Here is a 26,922-nt window from a genome sequence, read left to right on the forward strand (position 1 = left end):
TGATCTTGAACTCATATAAGTTAAATTTATTGTAGTAGAATTCAATTTGAATTCAAAAAAATTTAAATCCTGACTTCACCTCGAAAATTATTTATTTCTTGTAGACGAAATATAATAGTAGTACGTTTTAGTAGTAAGTAATAATTAACTTGTAGACGACATCCTTGATCATCTTTGGCCTTTGCATGGGTTTGCAAAAGACAACAAAGGGTCACACTCATTGAGATTCAACTAATTAGATAGCTAAACAGTTGTATGAAATTATTTAAGACTTTCAAGAAGTTTCGAGATTCGTAATTGAGCGGTGGTTAGGATGATAGTCTAGTTGGAGGAATAAGTGTTTTATTATTGTTATACAATAACAGCTCGAAGAGTAATTAGTTAAAACACAAAAGATATTTATATTCTTATTTTAGTTATTAAGCGAAAACAAATGGACCTCACTGTCTTTCCGTCCTTTCTTGATAGAGCTTGTTCAATCTTCAAAGGATCGGATTTTTTTTTTCTGTTCAGTTAATTAACAATGGATAAATGAGTATCTCTAATTAATCAAATCACTTAATAATATTAATTAGAGTAGTGAAAGAGAAACGTATATTCGTTGTTTGCGACTTAACATTATATTATGAGTAATTGCATATGGTAATGGAGTTGGTCCATTAATGAAAGAACTCTAAAAAAAATTGTTGTTCTATATAATTCCACTAGTGACAACCTTCAATTAATTTATTCAAGAAACGTGTTTCTCACTCTTATAACCTTTGACAGGTCTTGGCATGTGAATTGTGATGACAGGACATATTCGTTGTTCGGACCAAAGTTTGACTATCGATTAGCAGCGGTTACAAAAGCTTAAAACTACTCACTCAATTATATTGTTCCACTAACATAACAAAGAGTCAAAGAAAAAAAGGAAAAAATATAAATCAAAGAACATAATTGCATAACTCAAGTTTGGGAAAGTCCCATGAAGGTAGCAACAAACATACTTCATGACAGAGATCAAGTGTGTCAGACGCTTGAAATCCTTTGTCCCTCTGCCACCTGCAGATGCAAATTAAGATCAAAAGAAAAGGCTTCATATGTGGTTGTTCAAGAGAATACTATTTTTATTTACTTAATTATGCTTACATGCGTCACGATGCATGCTCATTCACGTGTACGTTTGATTTTTTTTTTTTTTTTTAATCATGAGTCAAGTATGTGAATTTGTTTTCTTTAATAACCGGGGATGGAATTTGAACTAAGAAGTTATGCCTCTTTTTATGCCATATTTAGATTTAGTTTTTAAGATTATCGCACGCATCCATAAGTTTAAGCTGCTAAAAGATATACTCCATCTTTTTCAATTTATGTGAACCCATTTGACTGAGCACACAGTTTAAGAAAGAAGAGAAGACTTTTAAACTTGTGGTCCTGAATGAGTCACATATATTTTGTATGGCTATAAATCATTGCGTAAAGGTAAAGTGTTTCCAAATATAGAGAGAAGTCATTCTTTTTGGCACAGACTAATAAGAAAATAGGTTCACATAAATTGAAACAAATGGAACATTATTTATTTAATTATATGTTCAAGTTCAACATTACATAATAGTTCCTTAATCTCCAACTAGGTGGTAAAGCAGCCATGCTAATTATAAAGGTTCAGGTTGTGGTAAAGCAGCCATGCTAATTATAAAGGTTCAGGTTGTCTTCATCTCGTGATGATACAATCGACTTAATGTTGAGAGCTGCCAAAGAGGGAAAAATGTCTTTGTAATGCAGTCAATCCATACAAGAACAAAATGTACTAACGTAGGGATTTTTATTATAGCATATAGACGAAATTAGAAAAAAAAAAAAAAGAGCAAGTCAACTTTGTGGTCTTTCTAGAATTTAGAAATGCGTCTTTTAATTAGGATTTTCCACAATTCTACTTATTTTCCAAGTTGATGGCTTCTGCATGCGTAACTATTTCAGCTGCTCTTGTCATATTTAGGTTTCCCTGGATGTGACATATGTATCTTCTGTTATCTTGATATTGTAGTTCTTACTTAAATCTTTCTTTTGTAAAACTATTTTCTGTACTTTTTCGTTTGACTAGTTTTTTTTTCTCCACCTTTTCTTTGGACAAAGAAGATCCTTTCCCCCCTTTATATTACAGTTATTTGACGTCAAAGTGCATAACCTTTTCATATCACATATGTTGTATACTTGTATTGTACCATGTTTATTATTAAGCAGTACTTCTTTGAAGTGGATATGTGAGTGTATTATTTTATCTTATCTCAATGATGCAGATCATGACATGTTCATCTCCGTTACATTTTGTGCAATCATAATTCTATTTCGAGGTTAGCAAGGAATGAGGAGGAAATTGAAAAGAAAAGAAGCATGAAGAACGTGGTTTAGCTGCTAATAAAATGAGAGAAAGTAGTTAAAAAACAATAAAACAAGTATACAATGAAACAATGGAGACGTAAACAGGAACCTGGACAACAAAAAATTATAAGTTAGAAATTAGAAAAGATACGGATTCGACATAATCTAACAGCTTAGAACTAGATTTTATAGTTGTGCTAAAAATTATTTAATATATACAAATAATCTATCTCAAACTCAATTGTTATCCTATTTTAGAATTCAAAATCAATAAATTTAATATCTTTTTGGTGAAAATAAATTTAATATCTTGAATTTTTCTCTTTTACAGCTTGTTTGGAAGGTTGTTATCTATTGTATTGTGTTGACTGTTATTTTAAATATAATGTTTATTTTGATTGATACTAATTGTATCACTAAATCCGTATTTACATAACGATGAATGTAACGATCAATGTGGTGTGCTCGTGTTGTTACTTTTTTCTTCTTCTCATTTTGTCTTTTTTTATTATTTAATCATTCTATTTTAACCTTTACCTTACCTTTTTTTATAATAATTCTACCTGTACCCTACTTTTCTTTATAATATTGTTGGTTTATTTTTCAATTTTACAATCTATCCAAATATCCATTAAAACAATACAATGTACAATATAAAACTATACTTAACAACCATCTTATACTTAACAATCATCTAGTCTAGTCTAATGGAGTATAATTTTATGTAAGTAGTATAATTTCCAGAAGACGGCCCCACCATCGTGTTTTCTGGAAAAGAAAAGGAGTAAACAAAAAGAATCTTCCAAAAACTAGAGTTATTGTAGTCCAAGTTGAGGTAAAGAGTGGGGGTAGTTTAGAATCTTATCAACTGGAGAACTGTGTCGCCGACCACTCCTTTAAATATGTCCATTCCTAGCACTTTCCTCCTAAACTTTCACACGCAAATCACTTGTATTTTAATCAGAACACTTTATCACATTATTCTCTGAACACTCAAAATACTCAAAAAAATATTCAAACTCAACATGAAAGAACATCACCATTTTGACGATCTTCAAAATTCTTCTGGCAGCTCTTTGGGCATGAGCTCTTCCTTTGGGACAACTCCAGAAAGGCATTCTTCTTTTTCTCAAGATTCTGAATCTGTCAGCACTCTTCATAGCCCGTCTTCTTCAGATTACTCCCCAAGAATTACTCCAAGTATGTCCAAATTTCCTTTTTATTTACTGCGTTTGAAATTCAGAGTCCTTTTTATTTACTGTGTTTGAAATTCAGGGTCCTTTTTGTTTACTGGGTTCTGAATAAAATTAAACTTCTTACACAAATATAGTGTCAGATTTGACCGAAGTTACTAAGATCTGCGAACCTATAACATGTTACATGTATGGTAGATCCAACTTTGCTCCTTAAAAAACAGAAAAAGGTAAACGAAACATTAATCAATTTTTCTTAACTCTTATTGCAGGTCAAGATGATTCTGCTATAATTATTCAGCAGAGGAAATTGGGAAAGAAGGCAAAAAGTTATGCATACAGAATCCGTGAGCATGGTATGTACATCTAATTAATCCTGTTATTCTTTTTTCTAATGTTCTTAGTGAAAAAAACAAATACTAATAAAACAATTTTTTTTGTTTTGATGTGTTGCAGTGAAATTGGGGCCAAAATTTTCAGAAACGGTGAAAGGGAAATTGAAAATAGTGAAAGAAGGAGGTAGAAGAAATATATTCAGGCATATGTTTAATGTGAATGAAGGAGAGAAACTGCTTAAGGCATCACAGTGCTATTTGTACACAACAGCAGGTCCAATTGCTGGGATTCTATTCATATCTACAGATAAAATTGCATTCTGCAGTGAAAGACCCATCGCAGTTCCTTTTCCTTCTGGTGGAATTCTTAGAACACCTTACAAGGTTAGTTACATTACATTGATTCTACTAAATTAATAGAAGGTTAAAACAAAATTTGTGACTTTTTTTTTTATTTTTAATTGTGTGAACAAAATTTTACACGTTCAAGTTACCCAAAAATAGCTACAGCAAACAATCCGTGTAATTGACAATTTGACATTAATAACTTCAAAAACAAGACAAGGGCTAACACGCTACGACATATTAGTGTACAAATAGTACTGCTATATAATTTTTTTTTTTTTTAAATTATCAGTGGATTCAAGTTAAATTATTAATTCAGTTATTTTTAGTATTATTTTTGCAAAATGCGGAATTTCTAAAATTACGAAGAAAAGAAAAAGGGGAAAACAAAATACTAGGATGATTTTATCTCAATTGAATATTTAATTCCAAGATTCGTTCCCACGCGGCTTTCAATTATTCCCTCAAAATCACACACCGTATTTAGTCTTTTTCAGTTCATTATTTAACAGGTACTAGTGCTGTTGTCTAGCTGTCATGGGGTAGATGATTTAGCCAAGGGAATCTTTTCGAGTTAAATTTGATAAATTATTTCTATTTTTCTTTTCATCTACAAAACCAACTTTCAAGAAATTAAGAGTGAAGCTAGAACCTGAGAGGCAAGAGCTCAATGATTTTAGCATTTTAGTCTTGCCACTTTCAATAAGGTCTTGGCAATGGTTTCAAACTATCAACTGTATTAAGCATAAAAAGTTAATTAATCATTTTTCTATTTTGTGAAGCATTTCTCATTTTGGGAAATTGATTTGTGCAGGTGGTTATTCCAGTGAAGAAAATTAAAAGAGCTCATCCGAGCGTAAATGAGAACAAACCATCTCAAAAGTACATTGAAATTGTCACTGAAGATAATTTTGAGTTTTGGTTCATGGGCTTTGTACGATATGAAAAAGCTTTCTTGAATTTACAGAAAGCTATTTCCATGTCAAACTAGATGTTTCAGATATTAGATTCTTTAGGATTTTAGAGAGGTTCAGCAATTCTGTAGAAGTTTTTTTCTCCCTTTTTTTTACTTTTATGTTGAACTGATGGCATCTAATGACTGCGTTGTTCATTGTTTACCTTTTTTGTCAACGATCACAATTTCAACTACTTTAAGGCTATAGGAGTAGGAATTTATGTTGTAGTGTAATTATATTTATGGCAAATCTATATTGGTCATTTGGACTAAGTTGGTTTGACTTGAAAAGTATTAAGTTTCATGTGAATGAACATTAAAACTCAGGCCTTTATTTTATATTTTTAGTCGTCTCCAATTAAAATGATGTATTAATTATTCTGACGGCTGTAACCCCAAGCTATCTTTCGAGGCCTCAGTAGATATCCTTAGTCCCACTTTATAGTTGGCAACTTTTAACAAGCATAAGTGAGAAGAAAAAAACATAAAAATAAAGACAGGTGGTGCTTCGTAGAGATAGTTTATTATTTCTTTCCTTTCTCTGGACTGAAATCCAGGTGACCGTGCCAATTCGATTGAGGTAAAACAAACACATCGAGGATGAAGATTTTGTTGGGAAGAAACAAGCAATAATCAAATTGCACGATGAGGTAACAGCGGAAGAAATATTTAAGTCGAAGCTTCCCACACTATTTGAACCAAAAGAAGACAATAAACACTAGCACAAATGGAAATCTAGGTAGCAGCTATACCAACAATAAGATAGCAAAGCAAGCAAAAATAAATCGAATGGAAGAGACGCCAAATTTATGTGGTAAAACCCCTTCAATGTGAACAGGAAACATCCACGGGACCTCCGGCCCACAAAAACTCCACTATAAACAACAAGAGTTACAACAATGTTCTCCAAATGACTACAACAACAAAGCTAAGCACGGAACAACAATACATAAAAGATAGCACCAAAACTAGCGAAGAAAGGAGAGAAAATCACCACCCAAAACGAGCTACTGTTCGTACTCGAAATCTGGATCTACCGACCACAAAATCCGATCTCCACCGTTGAAATCGAAGAACCAGAAGTTGAGAACCCCCAGTTCAAATTTCAGCACGATCCAACGGTTAACGAATGGGAAAACGCAATTTAAAGCGGACTGTTGTAGCAGAAAATTTCTGGACGAAAATCTGTTTTCTCTCTTACGTTTTTCTCTCTATATGGCTGCTATGAATTCACTCTTGTATTCTGAAAATAAGACCTAAATTGATCCTATATATAGAGGAAATTTTGGGTAAAACTGGCCTGGTCCAAATTGAATTGAGTTTTATTAATCCAATTCCACATAGGAAGGGAAAACCCAAAAACCTAATTGGACTGGGTTTTATTAATCCAATTCCACATAGGAAGGGAAAACCCAAAAACCTAACAATTCTCCCCCTCCCGACTATGTGGAGGAAACCGCCATCCCGGCGATCAAGCAACACTCTTCAAACTTCCCTGTTGTCTGTCTCTCAACCAAGGCCTGAAAAGTCTTGAACACATTAAGTACTTGATCCTTGGACTTCAAAGGAAATATCTAGAGTTTGCGAGAATGATCATCAATAAAAGTCACAAAGTAAAGTGCACCACCACGAGAGCTTACTTTAAAAGGACCACACAAATCAGAATGTACCAACTCCAGCAAATCATGCTTTCTTGAATGCGAATGACTTTGAAAAGAAACTCTTTTCTGTTTCCCGGCTAAGCAATGAACACATCTCTTTAACTTTGCTTGTTTCACTCCAAAAAACAAATTCTTCTTAGCCAAGTTATCAATCCCCTTCTCGCTCATATGACTCAGCCTTCTATGCCATAATTCTGATGAAGTATCATTCTCCACCAAATTTACTGAGTCACCACAAATGGAGCCCTGAAATAAGTACAAGTCAGACATCTTGTAACCTCGAGCCACAACCATTGAACCTTTAAGAAGCTTCCACTGGCCACCACCAATGGTTTGATCATAACCATCATCATCAAGCTTTCCTACAGAAATTATATTCAGACGAACATCTGGAGCATGCTTGACATTGTTAAGAACCAACCTCAAACCGTTCTTACTTTTCAAGCAAACTGTGCCAATACCAAGTACCTCAACCTCACTATCATTGCCCATTCGTAAATTTTTAAAATTACCCGGAGTATAAGAAGAAAATAATTTCTTCTTTGGCGTGACATGAGAAGTGACACCTGAATCCACAAACCAGGTAGACTCATCACAAACAAGATTGATATCATTTTTACCACAAGCAACGAGAAGATCATTTTCAGCAACAACAGCAACACGATTTTCATTATCGCCTTCTTTCTTTTGCCTTTTCTGGTCTCTCTTAAACTTGTAGCAATATTTCTTGATGTGCCCTTTCAAGTGACAATAGTCACATGTAAGATTCTTGTACCTGGAGGTTCTTGACTTGCTTCTACTTTTGCCTCTGTCATTCTGACCTCTGAAGTTACTTCTCCCCCTGTCTTCAGTGACCAAAACATCGGAGTGTGAAGTTGAAAAAGACGACATTTGAGATCTTCTTCTCATCTCTTCATTCAAAACACCACTCTTAGCATATTCCATAGTTACACCATCACTGGGAGCAGAATTAGTCAAAGAAACTCGAAGAGTTTCCCAAGAGTCTGGCAAAGTATTAAGAAGCCAAAGTCCCTGTATTTCTTCATCAAACTTGACACCCATTCCAGACAGCTGATCAAGGACACCCTGAAAATCATTGATATGATCAGAAATAGGGCTGCCCTCTTTGTATCTAATATTCATCAATTGTTTCAGTAGGAACAACTTATTATTTCCAGTTTTCGAAGCATAAAGTGTCTCGAGCTTTTCCCACAAGCTTTTAGCATTTGTCTCATTCACAATAAGATTTCGAACATTATCTTCAACCCATTGCCTGATATAGCCACAAACCTGTAAGTGCTCAAATTCCCACTCTTCATCTTTAATAGACTCAGGTTTCTTAGAAGCAAACACAGGTAAATGCAACTTCTTGACAAATAGAAGATCTTTCATCTTGCTTTTCCAAATATGGTAATTACTGCCATTTAAACAAACCATCTTGCTCATATTTGCCTCCATCATTCAAATAGACGATCAACCCAATCAAATACAACCACAAGCTCTGATACCACTTTGTTGGGAAGAAACAAGCAATAATCAAATTGCACGACGAGGTAACAACGGAAGAAATACCCAAGTCGAAGCTTCCCACACTATTTGAACCAAGAGAAGACAATAAACACTAGCACAAATGAAAATCTAGGTAGCAGGTATACCAACAATAAGATAGCAAAGCAAGCAAAAATAAATCGAATGGAAGAGACGTCAAATTTACGTGGTAAAACCCCTTCAATGTGAAGAGGAAACATCCACGGAACCTCCGGCCCACAAAAGCTCCACTATAAACAACAAGAGTTACAACAATGTTCTCCAAATGACTACAACAACAAAGCCAAGCACGGAGCAACAATACATAAAAGATAGCACCAAAACTAGCGAAGAAAGGAGAGAAATCACCCCCCAAAACGAGCTACTGTTCGTACTCTAAAACTGGAGATACAGACCACAAAATCCGATCTCCACCGTTGAAATCGAAGAACCAGATGTGGCGAACCCCCAGTTCAAATTTCAGCACGATCCAACGGTTAACGAATCGGGAAACACAATTTAAAGCGGACTGCTGTAGCAGAAAATTTCTGGACGAAAATCTGTTTTCTCTCTCACGTTTTTCTCTCTATATGACTGCTATGAATTCACTCTTTTGTTCTGAAAATAAAACCTAAATTGATCCTATATATAGAGAAAATTTTGGGTAAAACTGGTCTGCTCCAAATTGAATTAGGTTTTATTAATCCAATTCCACATAGGAAGGGAAAACCCAAAAACCTAATTGGACTGGGTTTTATTAATTCAATTCCATAGAGGAAGGGAAAACCCAAAAACCTAACAGATTTAATTAAAATAAGCTATAATGATAAGTTAGTATATAACGATCTTGTCCGATAAAATTAATGTCAAATTTTTATTTTGACTTTAGGCTTTATATTGATTAATTCTATTGAGCCACCCTTGTTAATACTAATATATATGCTACTTTACATATAACTATGACAAAGCTTAAATGTTAAGTTCATTTAATTATTTTAAATGTTGATATAATTTTTTTTTATCATATAAACTTCTTAGAAATCTATTTTAATTTTATGCAGTTACTCCTAATTTAAAACGTGCAAAGTCCAAATACTTAATGAAATAATAAAATGTTTATGTTAAATGGGACATAGGAAGTTGGAACAAACTATTGACATGAAGCTGTGGTACGAAGTAGAAATATCACGCTAGTAATCAATGTGGCGGAATCAAAATTTTCACTTAGGGGATTAAAAAATATTAAGAAGCAAATACACAAAGAAGCCAAAGGGGTTCAACATCTACTATATATGCATAACATTGTGTGGAATGAAGTTGCTATTGCAAAGTATGCATGGAATATAGCTCAGAAAACAGATAATTTGTGGGTGAAGTGGGTGAACCATGTGTACATCAAGGATATGAATTGATGGACTTATTCTGCACCTAGTGATTGTGCTTGGTATTGGAGGAAAATATGCAGTATTAAGGATAAATTTAAACATGGTTATGTTGGTGAAGGGTGGCTGAAAGCTGATGGGAAGTATACTATTAAGAGTGGGTATATGTGGAGTAAAGGAGAGATGGAAGTATGGCAAGGGAGTAGATGGGTATGGAACAAGGTTAGTACTCCCAAGCACTGCTTTATAGGATGGTTAATAGCACATAAAAGGCTACTAACAAGGCAAAGACTGGCAAAGATTGGACTAACTAATGATGATCAGTGTGGATTGTGTGGTGGAGAAGTGGAAAGCATAATTTACTGAGCTGGTTGGAGATAAGAGTCCAGAATATTGAAGTGCAAGGCTTATGGAGAAGAATGACTAGGAGCAGAAAGGACAGGAACACAAGAGATTTCATCACAGCAGTACTGGTTGCTCTGATCTACAACATCTGGTGGGCAAGGAATGAAGTTGTTTGGCAACTGAAAGTGCCAGTACCTAGCATGGTCTGTGCAAGAATCCAACAAGAGGCGTACATAAGAGATAAAAGTAAGAGGAGGAGGAAGGAAAGTAGACATGGAAGACAGTGGATAGATAGTCTATATCCGTAAAATAGTTGGAGCGTTACTTATTTGTTTACATATGATCTAAGACTATAGGGATGCCTCAGTCTTAGTAGCAATATAGGAAATTTTGTATTTTGTTGTCTTGTGATCAATAATATTCTTTATTTTCACTTAAAAAAAAAAATTATGATCCCGTGGAGCCTACCTAGGTCCGTCCGCCTACTCATGATCACCAACTTCATTAATGTTTAACATGCTAAAGAGAAACTAAATATAGTGAGAGATCCAAATCATTTGACCCATTGATGAGTCGATAATTTCGTCTTTGTTCAGTAAGGTTTTTTCCTCCAGCTTTTGGAATTCAATATAAATTGTTAAAGTTTCGGTTCTTCATTCTATTTTCCCCTTGCACCGTATTGCATTTCGTATATATCGTCCAAAGATGCATCATAACAAACAAACAAAAACGTAGGACTCACGAATTCTATCACTAAACATAAAAAATTCATTGCTTCCCATACTTAACATGAACTAACGGATCATTAGAAAAGCTTGTTAGCTAGGGGTTATATAGCGACAGATTATCACAAAACATGTTAGCTACGGGCGATTTAACGATAAATTAACAACGAATTTCGTATCTAATTTCTATGGTTTTATATAGTGCATTTATTATGTAATACTAATAGTTTTACAAATAAAAATCATAACAATCCCTAATACATTATCAACATTAAACACGACTCGAAGACTATACTCTTCCTTATTCGACCTTCACTGAAACAGAGACTATAAACAGTGAAATCACACACATGCACATACCATAGCACGGCAAATTAGTAATTCTAGAGCTTATGAAATGTAACTTTGAGAGGTTGATCTCTACCAACAAACAAAACCCTTTTTCCATTTTCAACAAGTATTCCTATCTCCCCACAAAATGGTCTGCAGATATTGCAAACTCCAGGACAATAAACAAGTTTGTATGCATCCTCGTACTTGTCAATCTTAAACCAATTGCCAATAGTTTCACGCCCTGGATTTCCTTCAACTCCACCAACCGTCACCAAATAACGTTGTGGAATTAATTCAGTGTTAATAGTCCATACTGTGGACGAACCAGATATTGTCATAGACGTAAATTTTACGTTCAGATCAGTCGATATTCTGACGGTGTTTTCTTTCGGGTCCACAGGTGAAAATTGAAGGTTGACGCCAATTACAGATTCGTCGGTATTTTGGCTTACGACTAGGGGGTTGGTTTGGTTCCTAATGGATGCAACCTGAAGTCCACCACCGTTGCCCCGACTCGCTGGAAGGATGTAATAGTTCACTCCTTTTTGGACAGCGTTACCGTTAACGTCAAGCACCGGTTCACGAATATCTTGAGCTTTTACTGATAGTGCAACAAGAAGAAAAGGTAGTACTATGTAGCGTGTAACGTTAATAACTTCCATTGTTGTAATAACTTGTTAGCGGATAAAATAAACCTAAAGAAGCAGAGCTATTTATAGAACTGGATGAAGGTTTGAATATTTCTATTAGTTTGAAAATCAAAATATGGAATTGACTATGAACTTTCCAGCCGTTTTTAGTCTTTTATAACGCCGTGTGATAAATGATGTATGGGTTGACATTAAACAGTGGGAAAGCAATTAGAATAATATCCTCCTAGCTAGCTATAATCTTGAACTTCTTGTACACTTATTGTGTCAGCATTTTCAAATGCTGAACTGTATTCACGAATGGACGAAGTAAGAGACGTAATGATACAATAACGTGGAATAGACAATAAAATAACAAGAAAATAAAAGGAATAGATAGATTGACACAAAAAAAATCTAATTTGGCAATTAAAACTCTAGATTAGTTAAGACCTCCAAATTAAATGCAACTAAGCATCTAATCTCTTAGGATGATCTCAAGGGATTTATGCCCCAAACAATCAATCCTCTCAACAACATCAACAAGAGCTTATTCCATAAGCCTCTCATAAGTTTTTTTCTCTAGAGATAACCTAAACACTCAATATTCATAATTCATCAAAAGCCCCCAATAAAATAAAAGACTAGCTATTTATACTAAAAACATTAAGGAAGACAACTACATTATTACATAATTATCCTTAATGAGACAGGAGCCTTGTTTGACTTGTCTTCCTTTGGAGATGAAAGTCTTGAATTAATGAAGTAGCCTTTTTTGCAATCAAAGCCATCCTTCACTCATTTGACCACTTCAATGCTCATCCACCTCCAATCCATCCTCCCATGCTATCATTCACACTTGGACTCCCCAGGACGGTCCTTGAAATGTCCTTGAGGCAACTCGGCTTGCATCACATAAGCTTCTTGTAGTAGTGACAAATCATTCAATTAGGCAACCTATATGTTTTAGTACATAATACACAACTTTATTTGATCCGCTTAGAAAGATCAAGTGCGAGTCACATAACCAACATTACTTATGTTAGTCTAGCTTATTATTGAACAAGTGTTCTTATGGATCCCACAAACTTGTTATTAAATAGTATAAAATTGAAAAGACAATATTATAATTTATAAGTCTATTTTTTTTTCCTTATTAGAATGCATACCTGTAAGGAAATTAACATTTGAGGATCTCCAATCGGCTATTAAAGGCATACTAACAAATCCGTTTGTGTTGGAACTTTTAGGTACTGCAAGGTCTCCCTTGCTTTTATCATAATTTTTAATTGAAGTTCTTGTATTTTTAGGATCCAGTCTAATATAAAAAAGCATGAGTAATTTTACTTTTGTAAGACTTTTTTTCTTTTTGCTAAGCATTTGTAAAACTTCTAATTTATATTTTGCAATCATAACTTTTAGCTAGTGATGATTCATGATCTTGTAAATATCGTATTATTTTACTCAATTAAGATCACTTTACTGAATTAAGATCAAATATATTTAATTTCTTTATACATGAAAACAATTTATTCAAGTAACTGATAATCCAATTTTCTTTCCTAGAAGATCAAACTAAGATCACGCTTTTGGAAAATTGAGACTTCTTCGTTTTAAGAATCCAATTAATACCTTACACAAATAATCTTTACAGGTTATTTTGCATAATAAAAATTATAACGAAAGCAAGTTTTTACATACTTAAAGACCTTGCAGCAACTATGCTGTCCCTAACCGACCGGAGATCTTTAAATTTTAATTTCCTTTTAGGTATTCATCCTAATAAAGAAAAAAGTGAATTTTAATATTTTCTTTACTACTCCTATTTTATATTTAAGAAAAATTTTGTGGGACCTCTAAGTCCACTTGCCAAATACTAATACATTATATTCGCATAAATAATGTTGGTTATGTGACTCACAAAATAAATTTTTTCAGAAGCTGCGGTCTGGGTGCTAGCAACAAAATATTATGCGAACCTTTTTTCCCTTGTGACGCAATACATCAAATTAATTGTCGATATCCCCACCCATATTACCACTATATATATAAGGGAGGATCTCAAAATTTTGTAGTCCTCACATGAAACTTTCTTGTCCATTTTATCCCTAATTGAAGCTTTAATTACCTTACAAGTTCTCACCCATTTTTGTAAATTTTAAGAACTTAAAGGAATTTTTTCATGCCACTAAAAGTGATCAATGATGTCATGGAAAAGGTCATAGTGGCCTCCACAAAGAACACTCACACATATTTGAGTCTTTCTTTTATGTGAAAAGATTATTAAATTTGTTTCAAATTATATTTTCCTTAAGAAATTGTTTTTAGACATGTAAAGAAATCATTTTGTCATTCAATTTATATGTTAATATGGACCAAATTATTGAATTAAAATATTGCTCTTATATTATTATGTATTATCTATTGATGTTATTTACCATTTATCCGAAGTCTATCATTTGCTACTTTAAATTTTTTATTCGTTAGCTTAAACGTAAATTTTATTTTGTTTCATTTTCTCATGTAATTTTGTGTTGTATGTGCTTGCAAACATAAGTAATTAACAAATATTTCATTTTAAATTAAAAGAATGAACACAAGTAACTTATATCATTGTTAAATATTTTAAAAGTGTATCAAAAATGTAAATTATAGTCCTTCCATCTCAATCGAAAAATGAATCCCGAAGTACAATTTTGTTAATCTAATTTTACATGCGCACACTTTTAACATAAAATTATCTAATAAATGACTATAATTATAAAGCATTATTCTCATATATATTCTAAAATTTTGAAAAAGAAAAAAAAGCTGTAGTTAAAGAATATACAATTTGATCTCCAAGCAGTAATATTACTAAACAATTGCAAAAAATATGTTTTCACTTTTTTAATATTAAAATATTTTATGAAATATGGTATAGTGAATATTTTATATAATTTAGGATAAAATAGTTACGTTCAACATGAAAAAAGTTATTACAATGTAGCTTCCATGAAAGTTTATTAAACTAAGAAGAAGGAAAAAAGATTATTTCTTAACATGCATCTTTCGGAAGGAAAAGGAAAAATTAAAGCAAGAACAATTTAATTTCATTGACGTTTCAATATTATTTATATGGTTTAATTTGAAAGAACACCTACAAAAGTATCTTTTAATACCAAATCTTTTAATTAGTTATATTTATTTATAAGTTAACTTTATTTATTTCATTATACAACAATATTGTAGCATTAACTATTTTTGACATTAATTGAATATTATTGTAATATCTGTTTGCAATTAAATAAGTTAGCTAATATGGGTTAAATTCAGAGAAATAAATGGTATTAATTTAACATATGAAAAGGTCAATTTAGATCATCAGAGACTATAATTTCAAAAAGTTTGACTAATATAGAAATTAGAAAAGCTTTCATTATTTGCTTGATTTTAGTTTTAAAAAAATCTAATATACAAACTAAGAAAAATATTTTTCTTTAACTTTCAGATACCTTTTTGCACTTTAATATTTTATAATTCTTTAGAAAGTGGCAACTGATATTACAAAATAAACAAGTAAGAGCAGGAAAAATTAATACAATATCCACAAATTTAATTTTTAATGTCGGTTTTACACGGGCCAAATGACACTAATAGCTAGGATAGAAAAAAATAGCGTCATGATTGTCGATATCACATCTATGAGTAGACTCTCACAAACTCTCCCTCTGTGCGTAAAATCCATAAAGATGTATTTCGAATTACGGTGCCCAATTTTTACTGATCCTCTCGTTGGAAACCTAACATTGAAATCTATCTGAATGACTTCAATCAAGGCTAAAAGGCAAAAAAGAAAAAAAAAGAAAAATCAAGGCTACGCTATATGAGAATTTCCCAATAATAGTCGGTCTATGCACACTCGCGAGTTCCTCCTCCTCTAGCTATGTATTAAGTTTATTAACGGACGGAAGATTTTTTATATTGTGATTTTAAATTAAAAATATGTGCAATGTATCAAAATGATCTTTAAATTTTGTGATCTTAAATTTGTAACGTGAAATATTAAAATTAAATATCAGAAAAACTCGTTAGCTATAGGCTACATAACGCGCTACTAAAACATCGCCTTTTCTAACCAAGGCTACTGATGGACGAAATCCAGGCCACTGTTCCCAGAGATTTTGCTAGATAGTCTCACGGAAAAGTCGAATATCAAATTTTCTATTTCTTCTTTTAAAAAAAAAAAATACTGAGGGACATCTCTCGGTGAAATGCACGACCTTAACAAAGTCAAAGTTAATTGGATATACCGATGTACTCCGTCAATTTTTATCAAAAAATAAATTAAATATACTGATGGAGACTCTCGGTAATACATGAAGTATATAACTATTTATGATTTTTTTTTCAGTACTGATGGTCATCATCAGTGTATTAACAAAATATCTCTGCACATGCATCCAACGGTTTCTGTAAGCAAAGCCTTGCTATCGAGGGACTTCCTTGGTAACTCATATCGGTAAAACATGATCTTTTAGTAGTGGCGAATGATTATTTTAGAACATGTTAGCTACGAACTAGTACTAAATAAGAACGAATTTCGTGTCTAACAGGAATCGTCTAACGTTAATAACTTCCATTGTTGTAATAACTTGTGAACGGATAAAATAAACTTAACGTAGCAAAGCTATTTATAGAACTCGATGAAGGTTTTCATATGAAATTAGTTTGAAAATAAGCACTCTCTGCAAAGAGTTTTGTTTTTATGGAATCGATATCAACTTTTTTAGCCGTTTAGTCTTTTATGAAGCCTTGTGATAAATAAATAATGTATGGTTTGACATTTTTTCTGTGTAACCTATGGATGCCTCACATTTTACGCATAGCAGTGTGAAAGCAATTTGACTAGCATCCTCCTAGCTATAACCTTTGAACTTGTACATTTATTTGTATTGTGTCAGCATCTTCAAAATGTTGAATTAACTATATTCACGAATGGGCGAAGTAAGAGACGTAAGCTTCTTCATTGTACTAACAACTCAATTAGGCAGCCTATGTTTTAGTACATGGACTAATATCCAACTTTCAATTTGATCAGCTTACTATATAGAAAGGTCAACAATAAACTAGGTGCTAGCTAAAACGTAGCATGATAAATTTTCTTCCCTTGTGACGCAATACGTCAAATTAATTCGTAATAAAGTCTATCTTGGATATAAATTGAACACATTCGCTTAAAGGTATGGGAGTTTAGTATAGATCCCGGCTTATCCAAGCTTATGAGACATTGGAAGTGCTTAATTTGCAAAGAAGCTTATCTTAAAAAGTTATTTGGCCAAACTTCTGAGAAAAAAAGAAGTTGGCATTTTAAACTAGTCGCAACAGTTGTTTTCCTGCTACAGGGGAGAAGCTAAAAATATATATTTCTCCTTAGAAGCATAAGCAGGCTTTTAATCTTTTCAGGACAATTATATTCAAACTAAAAATGTTGTACATTTTACCAAACTATATATAAACTTGCTCTCTCTGTGTAAAATCCATAAAAATATGTTGCGAATTACAGAGCCCGCTTTTAACCGATCCCCTAATCGGAAACCTAACCTAACATCTCTAGTACGTGAGAATTTCCCAAGAATAGTCGGTCTACACACACTTGAGTGTTAGTGTTCCTCTTCCTCTTCTCGTGTGAAATGTACAACTAGTTTACCTTTATACAATTCTGGTGGTTGGAATTGCAGTTTTTGTTCGTGAGAATTTCCCAATAATTGACTCCCCTGTTTCTCCTTGAGTTTTTGTTCATTGAGTGCTGTCTTCTTGTAAAAACTCAGTCATGAACTCATAATCTGCCTTGTTAACATGAAACTTGTTTAGCATCTGGAAATTGCATGCCAGGTGATTCACGGCCCCGAGCAGTCCCCAAAATATTTCAGTTGCTTCCCTATCTCCATTTTCTTAACTTCCTTCCTCTTGACTCCCCTCTTTTTCTTGCAAACTAGATTCTTGCCTCTGAACCTGAGAAGTGTTGTTGATAGGTAGTACATAAACCTGTCTGATGGATCTGGTTCTGTCATGAGAATTTCCTTGCTTGCTGCTGATCTTCTCTCTATTGGCGTTGTGGGGATCTTGTTGACAATGGGAGCTTTAGTTGGTATGATCCATTCTTAATTAGATAGCTGTTGTCTGCCTTCTCCTTTGTTAGAGCCCGTTTGGATTAACTTATAAGTTGGTCAAATCAGCTTATATGTCATTTTAAACTTATTTGAGTTTTTTGCAAAAATAGAAAATAACTTAAATTAAGTTAAAAAGTACTTAAAATAAGCTAAAATCAAAAAGTTGCTTAACTCATTTGATTTGACCAGCAATTTTATCCTTTTATCTCTTATATTTTCTGTTAATTCCAATACTACCCTTACTTCTACAAACTCTTTAAGCACTTTTATCCAAACACGTAACTGCTTAATTACAAAATAAATTTCAGCACTTTGTTTCGGCTAATCCAAATGGGCTCTTAATGTCCTGCTCATTTTGATCCTTGTGTGTTTGTTGTCAAGTTGTCTGCCTCTTTGTTCTTGTGTTGGACTTGGCTTGTCCCATGATTTAATTCTATATTGGAACTCTTTGTTGACCTTGATGCTTGCAATATTTGCAATAATCCGGCACAACCTCATGCTCCAATGGCATAACAGCCCCGAATGGAGATATGGAAGTCTCTTCCCTAGGTACAAATTTTGGTGTCCATTTCGACAATTTCAAGTGATGTTCACCAATGTTATGAATATCTCGAAATATAACAGATTGTAGTCATATAAATTCTCCACATCAATGTAAGTTTGATTAGAATCTACGATATGGGTGATTTTGACTGAATTTCTAAAGGGGATTTGAGTTACAAAAAAACTTTCTGATAACATCTATTTTTGGCATGGTGTTTGAGAACTTACCCAATATGGTGAATTTGCAATCAGATATCAAAGTCTCGAAATAATCCTTGCATAAAAAAATAACAGCAGGTTACGTTTTAGAGCATTTAACAAGGTAGGGGTCAATGTCAATCCCCTCAACAACACAAGAGGTAAAAGTCTGAGCAGTTGAATTAGATAAAGAAAACATATAGGGTAAGGCATCATCGCACCCTTATTCTGATTCATATAAATCATCTAAAGGTACATCAATACAAACAAAAACTTAACAGTGGATATTTTCTGTCGCTAAACAGTAAAATTAATTGTTTATCTTATTTAACATAGATTAGCAGATTATCAAAAAACTTCAGCTAGACGCTACAAAGCGCACTACTAAAAATCCCCTTTACGACCAAGGCTACCAACAGACAAAATCTGGGCCACTATTCCAAGAGACTTCGCTAAAGATTCCCACAGAAAGTCAAATATTTTAATTTTCTAATTTTTTAATAAAATAATGAGCGACGTCTCTTCATAAAACGAATGACTTTTAAAAAGTCCAAAGTTTTCGAATATACCAATAGTCTCCGTTGGTATTTAAAAAAAAAATTAAATCTACCAAGGGAGAGTCTTAGGTAATACAGATATGTGTATAACTATTATGGTCTTCGTGGGTTTAACAAAGTATGTCTACACACGCTGTACCAACGGTTTCTGTAGGTAAAACATTGTCACCTAGGGACGTCCTCGATAACTTGCATCGTTAAAACATGAGTTAGTAGTGACAACAGATTATTTAAAAACGTGTTAGTTACGAACTATTAGCGACAAATTAACAATGAATTTATATCTAATGTCTGTGTTTTTCTAGTGCATGTATTATATACTAGTTTCACAAATAATAATCATAACAATCTTTATTACTATCAACAAGACTAGAAGAGTGCTATAGTCTTTAATCCTTCACTGATACATACAATATATATACAGTGAAGTCACACACACATGCTAAGTAATAGTAGTAGCAATTCTAAGCCTTGAGAAATGTAACTTTCAAAGGTTGATCAGAACCAACAAACAAAACCCTTTTGTTGTTAGTGTTAGTATCCTGTGTTCAGAAAGTTAGAAATAGAAACTAGAAACTGGAAAAATCAGAAATTGTGTAAAGTCGAAAAATTTCAGAAACAAAGAAATAGCCGAGACCACATAATTCACTGTGTGTCCTTAAGGAATTTAATCCTCTCATTGTACCCGAGGTTATGGATTACTTCCTTCCATGATAAAACGGATATACCTGTCGCAAGAGTAGCGGTACCTCAAACGCCTACGACTTCGACGAACTCTCGGCGGAAATTAAAAAAAATATCAGAAAATGAAAATTGAATTTAAATAAATTTGGTCTAAAAAAATTATCAATCAAATCATTTGACCAAATCTGAGCCGAGCGACAACGACAGCACAATGGGAGTCCCTCATCTCAACCCTTTAAGAGCTAGAAGAAGTGCTTTCTATTATAAGCACATAACTTTTCCTTTCTACCACCAATGTGGTACAAAACTCTTTTTCAAAGGAACTTTGCTTTAAACTTTGATTTCGTTACATTGTCTTTTTTTTCTCCATTTCTCATTCACACCAACTTAGCTAACTTTAACAGTTAGGTTCAACAAGTATTCCAATAACTCCACAAAATGGTCTGCAGAAGTCACAAACTCCTGGGCAAAACACAAGCTTATAGGCATCCTCGTACTTGTCAATCCTGAACCAATTGCTCAAAGTTTCAACCCCTGGATTTCCTTCAACTCCACCAACAGTCACCAAATATCTTTGTGGAATTAATTCAGAATTAATTGTCCATACTGTGGACGAATCAGATATTGCAATAGACGTAAATTTTACGTTCAGATCAGTCATTCTGACAGTATTTTCGTTCGGGTCCACATGTGAAAATTGAAGGTTAAGGCCCATTACAGATTCATCGGCATTTTGGCTTACGACTAACGGATTGGTTCTGTAACGGATGCTACCTGAAGTCCACCGCCATTGGCCCGAGCCGCTGGTAGGATGAAATAGTTGACTCCTTTTTGGACAGCGTTACCGGAAACATCGAGCACCGGTTCAGCAACATCTTGAGCTTTTACGAGGAAAAAGGTTGTTGATAGTCCAACAAAGAAGAAAAGGTAACATGAATCGTCTAACGTTAATAACTTCCATTGTTGTTATAACTTGTGTACGGATAAAATAAACTCAACAAAGCATAGCTATTTATAGAACTCGATGAAGATTTGCATATTCATTTAATTTGAAAATAAGCAACCCCTGCAAAGCGTTTTCCTTTTTAATTTATGGAATTTGTTATGAGTTTGTTTGTCCATTAAGATTACTTAGCCATGTTATCTTAAATAGCTTAGCCATTCCATTAAGTTACTTAGCCATGTTATCTTAGATGGCTTAGCCATTAAGCATATATTTTCCTCTATAAATAGTGACCATATGTAGAGAATTGGATGAGCAATACAATATATATCTCTCTACATATTTCTTCCGTGTATTTACTTTATAGTTTTTATTTTATAACACGTTATCAGCACGAGACTTTGTTATCTCGAGCAAATACTTTAAAAGCCTCGAAGGTATTGATTTCTTTTTTTTCCTTTACTAATGGCAAATCTTTCTAAATGTGAATTTGTAGCCTTGGATATATCCGACAATAGCTATATGTCTTGGATTCTTAATGCCGAGACTCACCTTAATGTGATGGGTCTGGCAGACACCATCAAAGATAAAAATGAGGCATCAAATCAAGACTGTGCCATGGCAATGATATTCCTCCGCCATCATCTTGATGAGAATTTGAAAATGGAATATCTCACGGTTAAAGATCCCCTTACGCTGTGGAATGATCTGAGAGATAGATATGATCACCTGAAGATGGTCATACTTCCACAAGCACGTTTTTGATTGGCTCCATTTAAGGCTACAAGATTTTAAATCTGTTAAGGCATATAATTCTGCAATGTTTAAAATTATTTCTCAGTTGAAATTATGTGGTGAAAATATCACTGATCATGATATGCTGGAGAAAACATTCTCCACTTTTCCTGCCTCGAGTATGCTCCTACAGCAGCAATACCGAGAGATGAAGTTCAAGAAATATTCTGATCTAATCTCACATCTTCTAGTGGTTGAACAACATAATGAATTATTAATGAAAAATCATGAAAGCCAACCCACTGGTACTGCCCCATTCCCTGAAGTGAATGAGGCAAATTTTCGCCATTCTAGGCGTGGAAGAGGTCGTGGCCCCAGTCGTGATCGAGGAAGGAATTTTAATCATAATTCTCGTCTTGCACCAAATAATACCCTTCACCACCAACAATGTAAAAGGAAGGATGAAAAGCATGAAGCTGTGCAAAAGAAAAATTTAGAAAATAAATGTTTCCGATGTGGAGGAAAAGGGCACTAGTCACGTACCTGTCGTACGCCAAAGCACCTAGTTGAGCTGTATCAAGCCTCCCTCAAAAAGGCAGAAAAGGATGCCGAATCAAATTTTATTTCTGAAGATAATGTTTAGCCCACGCATCTAGATGCGGCCGATTTCTTTGAACTCCCTGAAGGGAAAATAGATCATCTGGTCGGTGATGGATCTGTAATAACTTAGGTATTTCATACATATCATTTGTATTAGCTAATGTGGTTATGTTTCCATAGGTATGTAAATAAAGTGTGTGTAATGCTTTGTTTAATAGTAATATATGTAATAAAGTGTGTGTAATACTTTGTCTAATCATAATATCTACTTCGACATTTACTTTGTCTATTCTTTCGTTTTGAATAATATATGGAAAATCCTCAAATATTATTTGGATCAATGACCAATCATGAAGATATTTGTGTGATTGATAGTGGAACAACGCATGCTATATTCAAAGATGAGAAATACTTTTTTCACTTGCGTAGAAAAAGGGGAAATATTAATACAATTTCTGGCAATTTGAAATTAATTGAAGGCTCCGGAAGAGCAACTATATTTCTACCTAAGGGGACGAAACTTGTTATAGAAGATGCATTATTCTCTTCTAGATCCCCAAGAAACTAGTTGAGTTTCAAAGATATCCGCCGTAATGGGTATCACGTCGAGACATTAAATGAAACAAATGATGAATATCTTATTATTACAAAGAATGTCTCCGGCCAGAAATATGTTTTGGAGAAATTACCAACTTTGTCTTCTGACCTGTACTATGCAGAAATTAGTATAATTGAAGCGCACTCAATCGTAAACTAGAAGTTTAACGATTCAGGAATTTTTGTGCTTTGGCATGACCGAATGGGTCATCCTGGATCAATAATGATGAGACGAATTATTGAAAATTCAAAGGGGCATCCACTTAAGAACCTGAAGATTCTTGAAAGTAGTGAATTTTTATGTGTCGCTTGTCATCAGGGCAAATTGATAACCAGGCCATCACCAATGAAAGTTGACGTTGAATCCCCTATTTTTCTAGAGCGTATACATGGGGATATATGTGGACCTATTCACCCATCTTGTGGGTCATTCTGATATTTTATGGTTCTAATAGATGCGTCTTCGAGATGGTCTCATGTATGCCTCATATCGTCTCGCAACCTGGCGTTTGCGAAATTATTGGCACAAATAATACGCTTAAGGGCGCAATTCCAAGATTATACTATAAAAGCTATACGTCTTGATAATGCTGGAGAATTTACATCCCAAGCATTTGATGATTATTGTTTATCAGTTGGGATAAAGGTTGAACATTATGTAGCACATGTTCATATCCAAAATGGTATTGCTGAGACATTTATTAAGCGTTTGCAATTGATAGCAAGACCATTACTTATGAAAACACAGTTGCCTACAACCATTTGGGGTCATGCTATCTTACACGCAGCATCTCTTATTCGTCTCAGACCGACTCATTATAATAAATACTCCCCGTCACAATTAGTATTTGGTCATGAACCAAATATTGCTCATCTCCGAATCTTTGGCTGTGTTGTATATGTGCCTGTAGCACCACCACAGCGCACTAAGATGGGCCCCCAAAGAAGGTTAGGAATATATATTGGGTTCGAATCACCCTCCATTATTCGCTATCTTGAGCCATTGACGGGACATTTATTCACTGCCCGATTTGCAGATTGTCGATTTGATGAAATAAATTTTTCACAATTAGAGGAAGAGAGAAAAGAAATCAAAAGAGAAATTGCGTGGAGAGTTCCATCACTATCTCATTTTGATCCACGTGCCCCTATGTGTGAGCAGGAGATCCAGAAGATCATCCACTTACAGAAAATAGCAAATCAAATGCTAGACGGATTTACTGATTTGAAAAGAATAACTAAGTCGCATATCCCTGCAGAGAATGTGCCTATTCGAATTGATGTTCCAAAGGGACAATCTACTAGTGTCATAGCCTCTGAATCTCATCTACGCCTGAAGTGTGGTAGGCCATTGGTCTCCAAGGATAAAATTCCTAGAAAAAGAAATACAAACAATGATCAGAATGACACTATGAAAGGATCTCATGAAGAGATTCAAGATCTGATTAATCCTGATATTCCTAAAGAAATCATCAAACCTGAGACTCCAGTGAGTAAAGAACTATCAATAAGTTTTATTGGTGATGAGGGCAACTTGAATCGTTTGAAAATTGTCGCGAATAGTGTTTTTGCATATAATGTTGCACTAAATATTATGAAAGGTGTTAAACACCCAATTTTGTCCCACCTTTCCTCCGAAATATCTATTTACGTTTCTAGTATTTTTGGCAACTTCAAAAAATAATTATTTGCATTTTTTACTATAATTATTAGTTTTTATTAATACTGGCATTTCATTATTCTATTGCAGTCACTACTATTATTATCTTTTATTTTATTACCGTTACTACTACTATTATTATTATTATTATTATTATTATTATTATTATTATCATTATTATTATTTTGTTACCAAGTATTAGGATAATCCACACTTTTGTTATTTCAGCATTTTTACCGCCTTATGTACACGCATCGCATTTATTTTGCGCAACTAAATAACAACATTTATTTACCGTTGACTTTCAAAATATTATTGCACAACTATCACGACGTCATATCATTTTATTTTCATCTAAATACTAATAAATACATACTTTTATATTGGGGGATATTTTAGCACACTTAGTATATAGTTAATTAAAATGGGTCTTTTATTTAAACTTAGAAGCCAAACTATTTCTTTCACTCAGCCCATATTTTTAATTCATCTGACCCAAATCAAAGCCCAATCAACAACATTATTTTATTTATCAGCCCATCGTTTATTTGAATAGCCCAGTCCATTAAGCCTTTGACCCGGACCCAACCCATCCATTTCAAAATAGGGGAAACCATTAGGGTTTCCCTTTCATTTTTTCCACCATCACCACCGCTGCCTCCACGCTCTTCCTCTCTCTTCTCTCCTTCTCTTCCACACTCATCTTCTCTCTTCCATCTCCCTCTGTCCCCCACGCCTCTGTCTCTTCCACGTCCCCCTGTCCCTCCATGCCTCTCCCTCTTTCTTCAACGCCAAAAAAGAAAAAACCCTATAAATAGTGGTTAGTTGAATCGTAAAGGATAGGTTTTTGAAGTCGCAAAAATCCCCCCTGAAAATTAAAGTTCTGAAAAAGAAGGTTTTCCGGTGGACAAAATCCCCCTAAGCAATATTAGTACATCAGCTTTACTTCTTCATATCGGGTCAAGAATACCCAAATCAATTGTTGTTTTCGTTTGCTTTGGTACTGCTTTGAATCCGAACATCGCAAGCTTGGATTTGATGGTGTTCGAGTAGATTGGAAACCCTCCGCACCCACTTCGCTGCACCCGAAGAAGGTCAGTGAAGCTTCTCTTTTTTAGTTATCTTGAATTTATAGTTGTTTCCCCGCTTAGCTGTGTTCCAGGATGGTATTGTGGTAGCTTTTAATTACTAGTTCAATATTTGCTTATGTGTGTTGGTTGTCGTTCTTATTTAGTTATGTTCGTTAATGGTTGCAAGCATGTTTAGGCGCATTAGTGTTTTAGCATTGTTTCGGGTTCAGCCGTATTGTATTGTTTATTTGGTAATCTTCATCTCCTTTTAATATTATTTTCTCATGTGTGTTTTAATTCTTGCTCGTTTGTTTCGATTTCTCGCTTAATATAGTGGTTAGTATTCAACAGTATGATCTCATGTTAGCTGCTTAGATGATTTGCCTCCATGTTTCGTGTTAATGTTTTAAGGTAGTTTGAAGTGTTCGTTTCATGTATATTTAGCTGCTAGTCTTTATCCCATTATGTCTATGATTCAAGTATAGTAGTGTAGTTCAGAGCAGCTTGAACTATTAATCTGTTATTTGTTTGAAGTATTTATCTGTCAGGAAGTAGATCTCTGTAGCATGTTCTGTGTCTATCGGATGCTAGTTATCGTGTGTGATAGGAATAATCCAATAAATATTATGCTGTTTGATTCGGTTTATATTGAGTGTTGCCCTGTTCATGTGTCATAAATGTGTGTTGGCCGAATTGTGTATATATACTTAAATATACACAGTATATATATTTAACTTACCGATCTGTTTTGAGTCTGTATCTCATATGTTTAGCCATATTTATCGATTACATACTAATATTTTTCCTTTCGTTTTTTTATGCATGACCACCGCGTGCGAGTCCGAGGAACTCGTCTTCTTCCGCATTCGATGTTGGGCCAAAGCCCAACGAAACATTCAATCGAGTCAGCCCCATCAGCTGTGTAAAACGATTCTGGGCCGAGGCCCATAACAGCAGCAACAGTGCACAGCAATTGGCCTGAAATGGGCCGATCCATTTAATTCCTTTCCTCCTCTATTTTATGCTCCGTTGTGCATTTTTTCTTTGGTATTGAATGACTAACGCTTTGCCTTGTTTCGTTTTCTTAACATTAGATGAATCCTAGCGGATTAGTGGGGATAATATTAGTAGTAACGAGTAGTTAAATTTAAAGGAGAAACCAATAGTTAATTCCCTAGGTTTCAGTTTTTATGTTAAAATTATTTAAAGTCTTCTTTTATGCAAATTATTATATTTTCTCTAAATCTTATTTTAAGCAACATTCTTATATTTTCCTTAAAACCTTAACAACCTTTCTTAGCCCTTTTTCTTAAAATTCAAAGCACCTTATTTGGCATTAATTAATTAACCTAAGTTTGGCCGGATAACCGTAGTTAACAGATTCTAAAG

The 26,922-nt window shown here is 33.9% G+C and overlaps 2 protein-coding genes and 1 pseudogene across 3 annotated transcripts; 1 reads left to right on the forward strand and 2 right to left on the reverse strand.

The window, feature by feature from the left end:
• The first annotated feature begins 3,249 nt into the window (after positions 1–3,249).
• Positions 3,250–5,355, forward strand: LOC132632409 (GEM-like protein 4). 2 transcript variants are annotated; one of them, XM_060348338.1, is made up of 4 exons: positions 3,250–3,564; positions 3,830–3,913; positions 4,014–4,276; positions 5,020–5,157. In XM_060348338.1, the coding sequence occupies exons 1-4, from the start codon at positions 3,390–3,392 to the stop codon at positions 5,065–5,067; spliced, it is 570 nt and encodes a 189-aa protein (XP_060204321.1). In that variant the 5' UTR covers positions 3,250–3,389; the 3' UTR covers positions 5,068–5,157. The 2 variants fall into 2 exon arrangements, with proteins under 2 accessions (XP_060204321.1, XP_060204320.1); XM_060348337.1 differs by having other exon boundaries at positions 3,263–3,564; positions 5,052–5,355.
• Positions 5,356–11,003: 5,648 nt separating this feature from the next.
• On the reverse strand, positions 11,004–11,870 carry LOC132632411 (kunitz trypsin inhibitor 5-like). Its single transcript, XM_060348339.1, has one exon. It carries the CDS (start codon positions 11,825–11,827, stop codon positions 11,216–11,218), a length of 612 nt encoding a protein of 203 aa, XP_060204322.1. The 5' UTR covers positions 11,828–11,870; the 3' UTR covers positions 11,004–11,215.
• Positions 11,871–19,879: 8,009 nt separating this feature from the next.
• On the reverse strand, positions 19,880–26,310 carry LOC132631324 (kunitz trypsin inhibitor 5-like; annotated as a pseudogene).
• Between the last annotated feature and the right edge of the window lie 612 nt (positions 26,311–26,922).

Source organism: Lycium barbarum, chromosome 3 (assembly GCF_019175385.1).
Source record: "Lycium barbarum isolate Lr01 chromosome 3, ASM1917538v2, whole genome shotgun sequence".
NCBI classification, from domain to species: Eukaryota; Viridiplantae; Streptophyta; class Magnoliopsida; order Solanales; family Solanaceae; genus Lycium; species Lycium barbarum.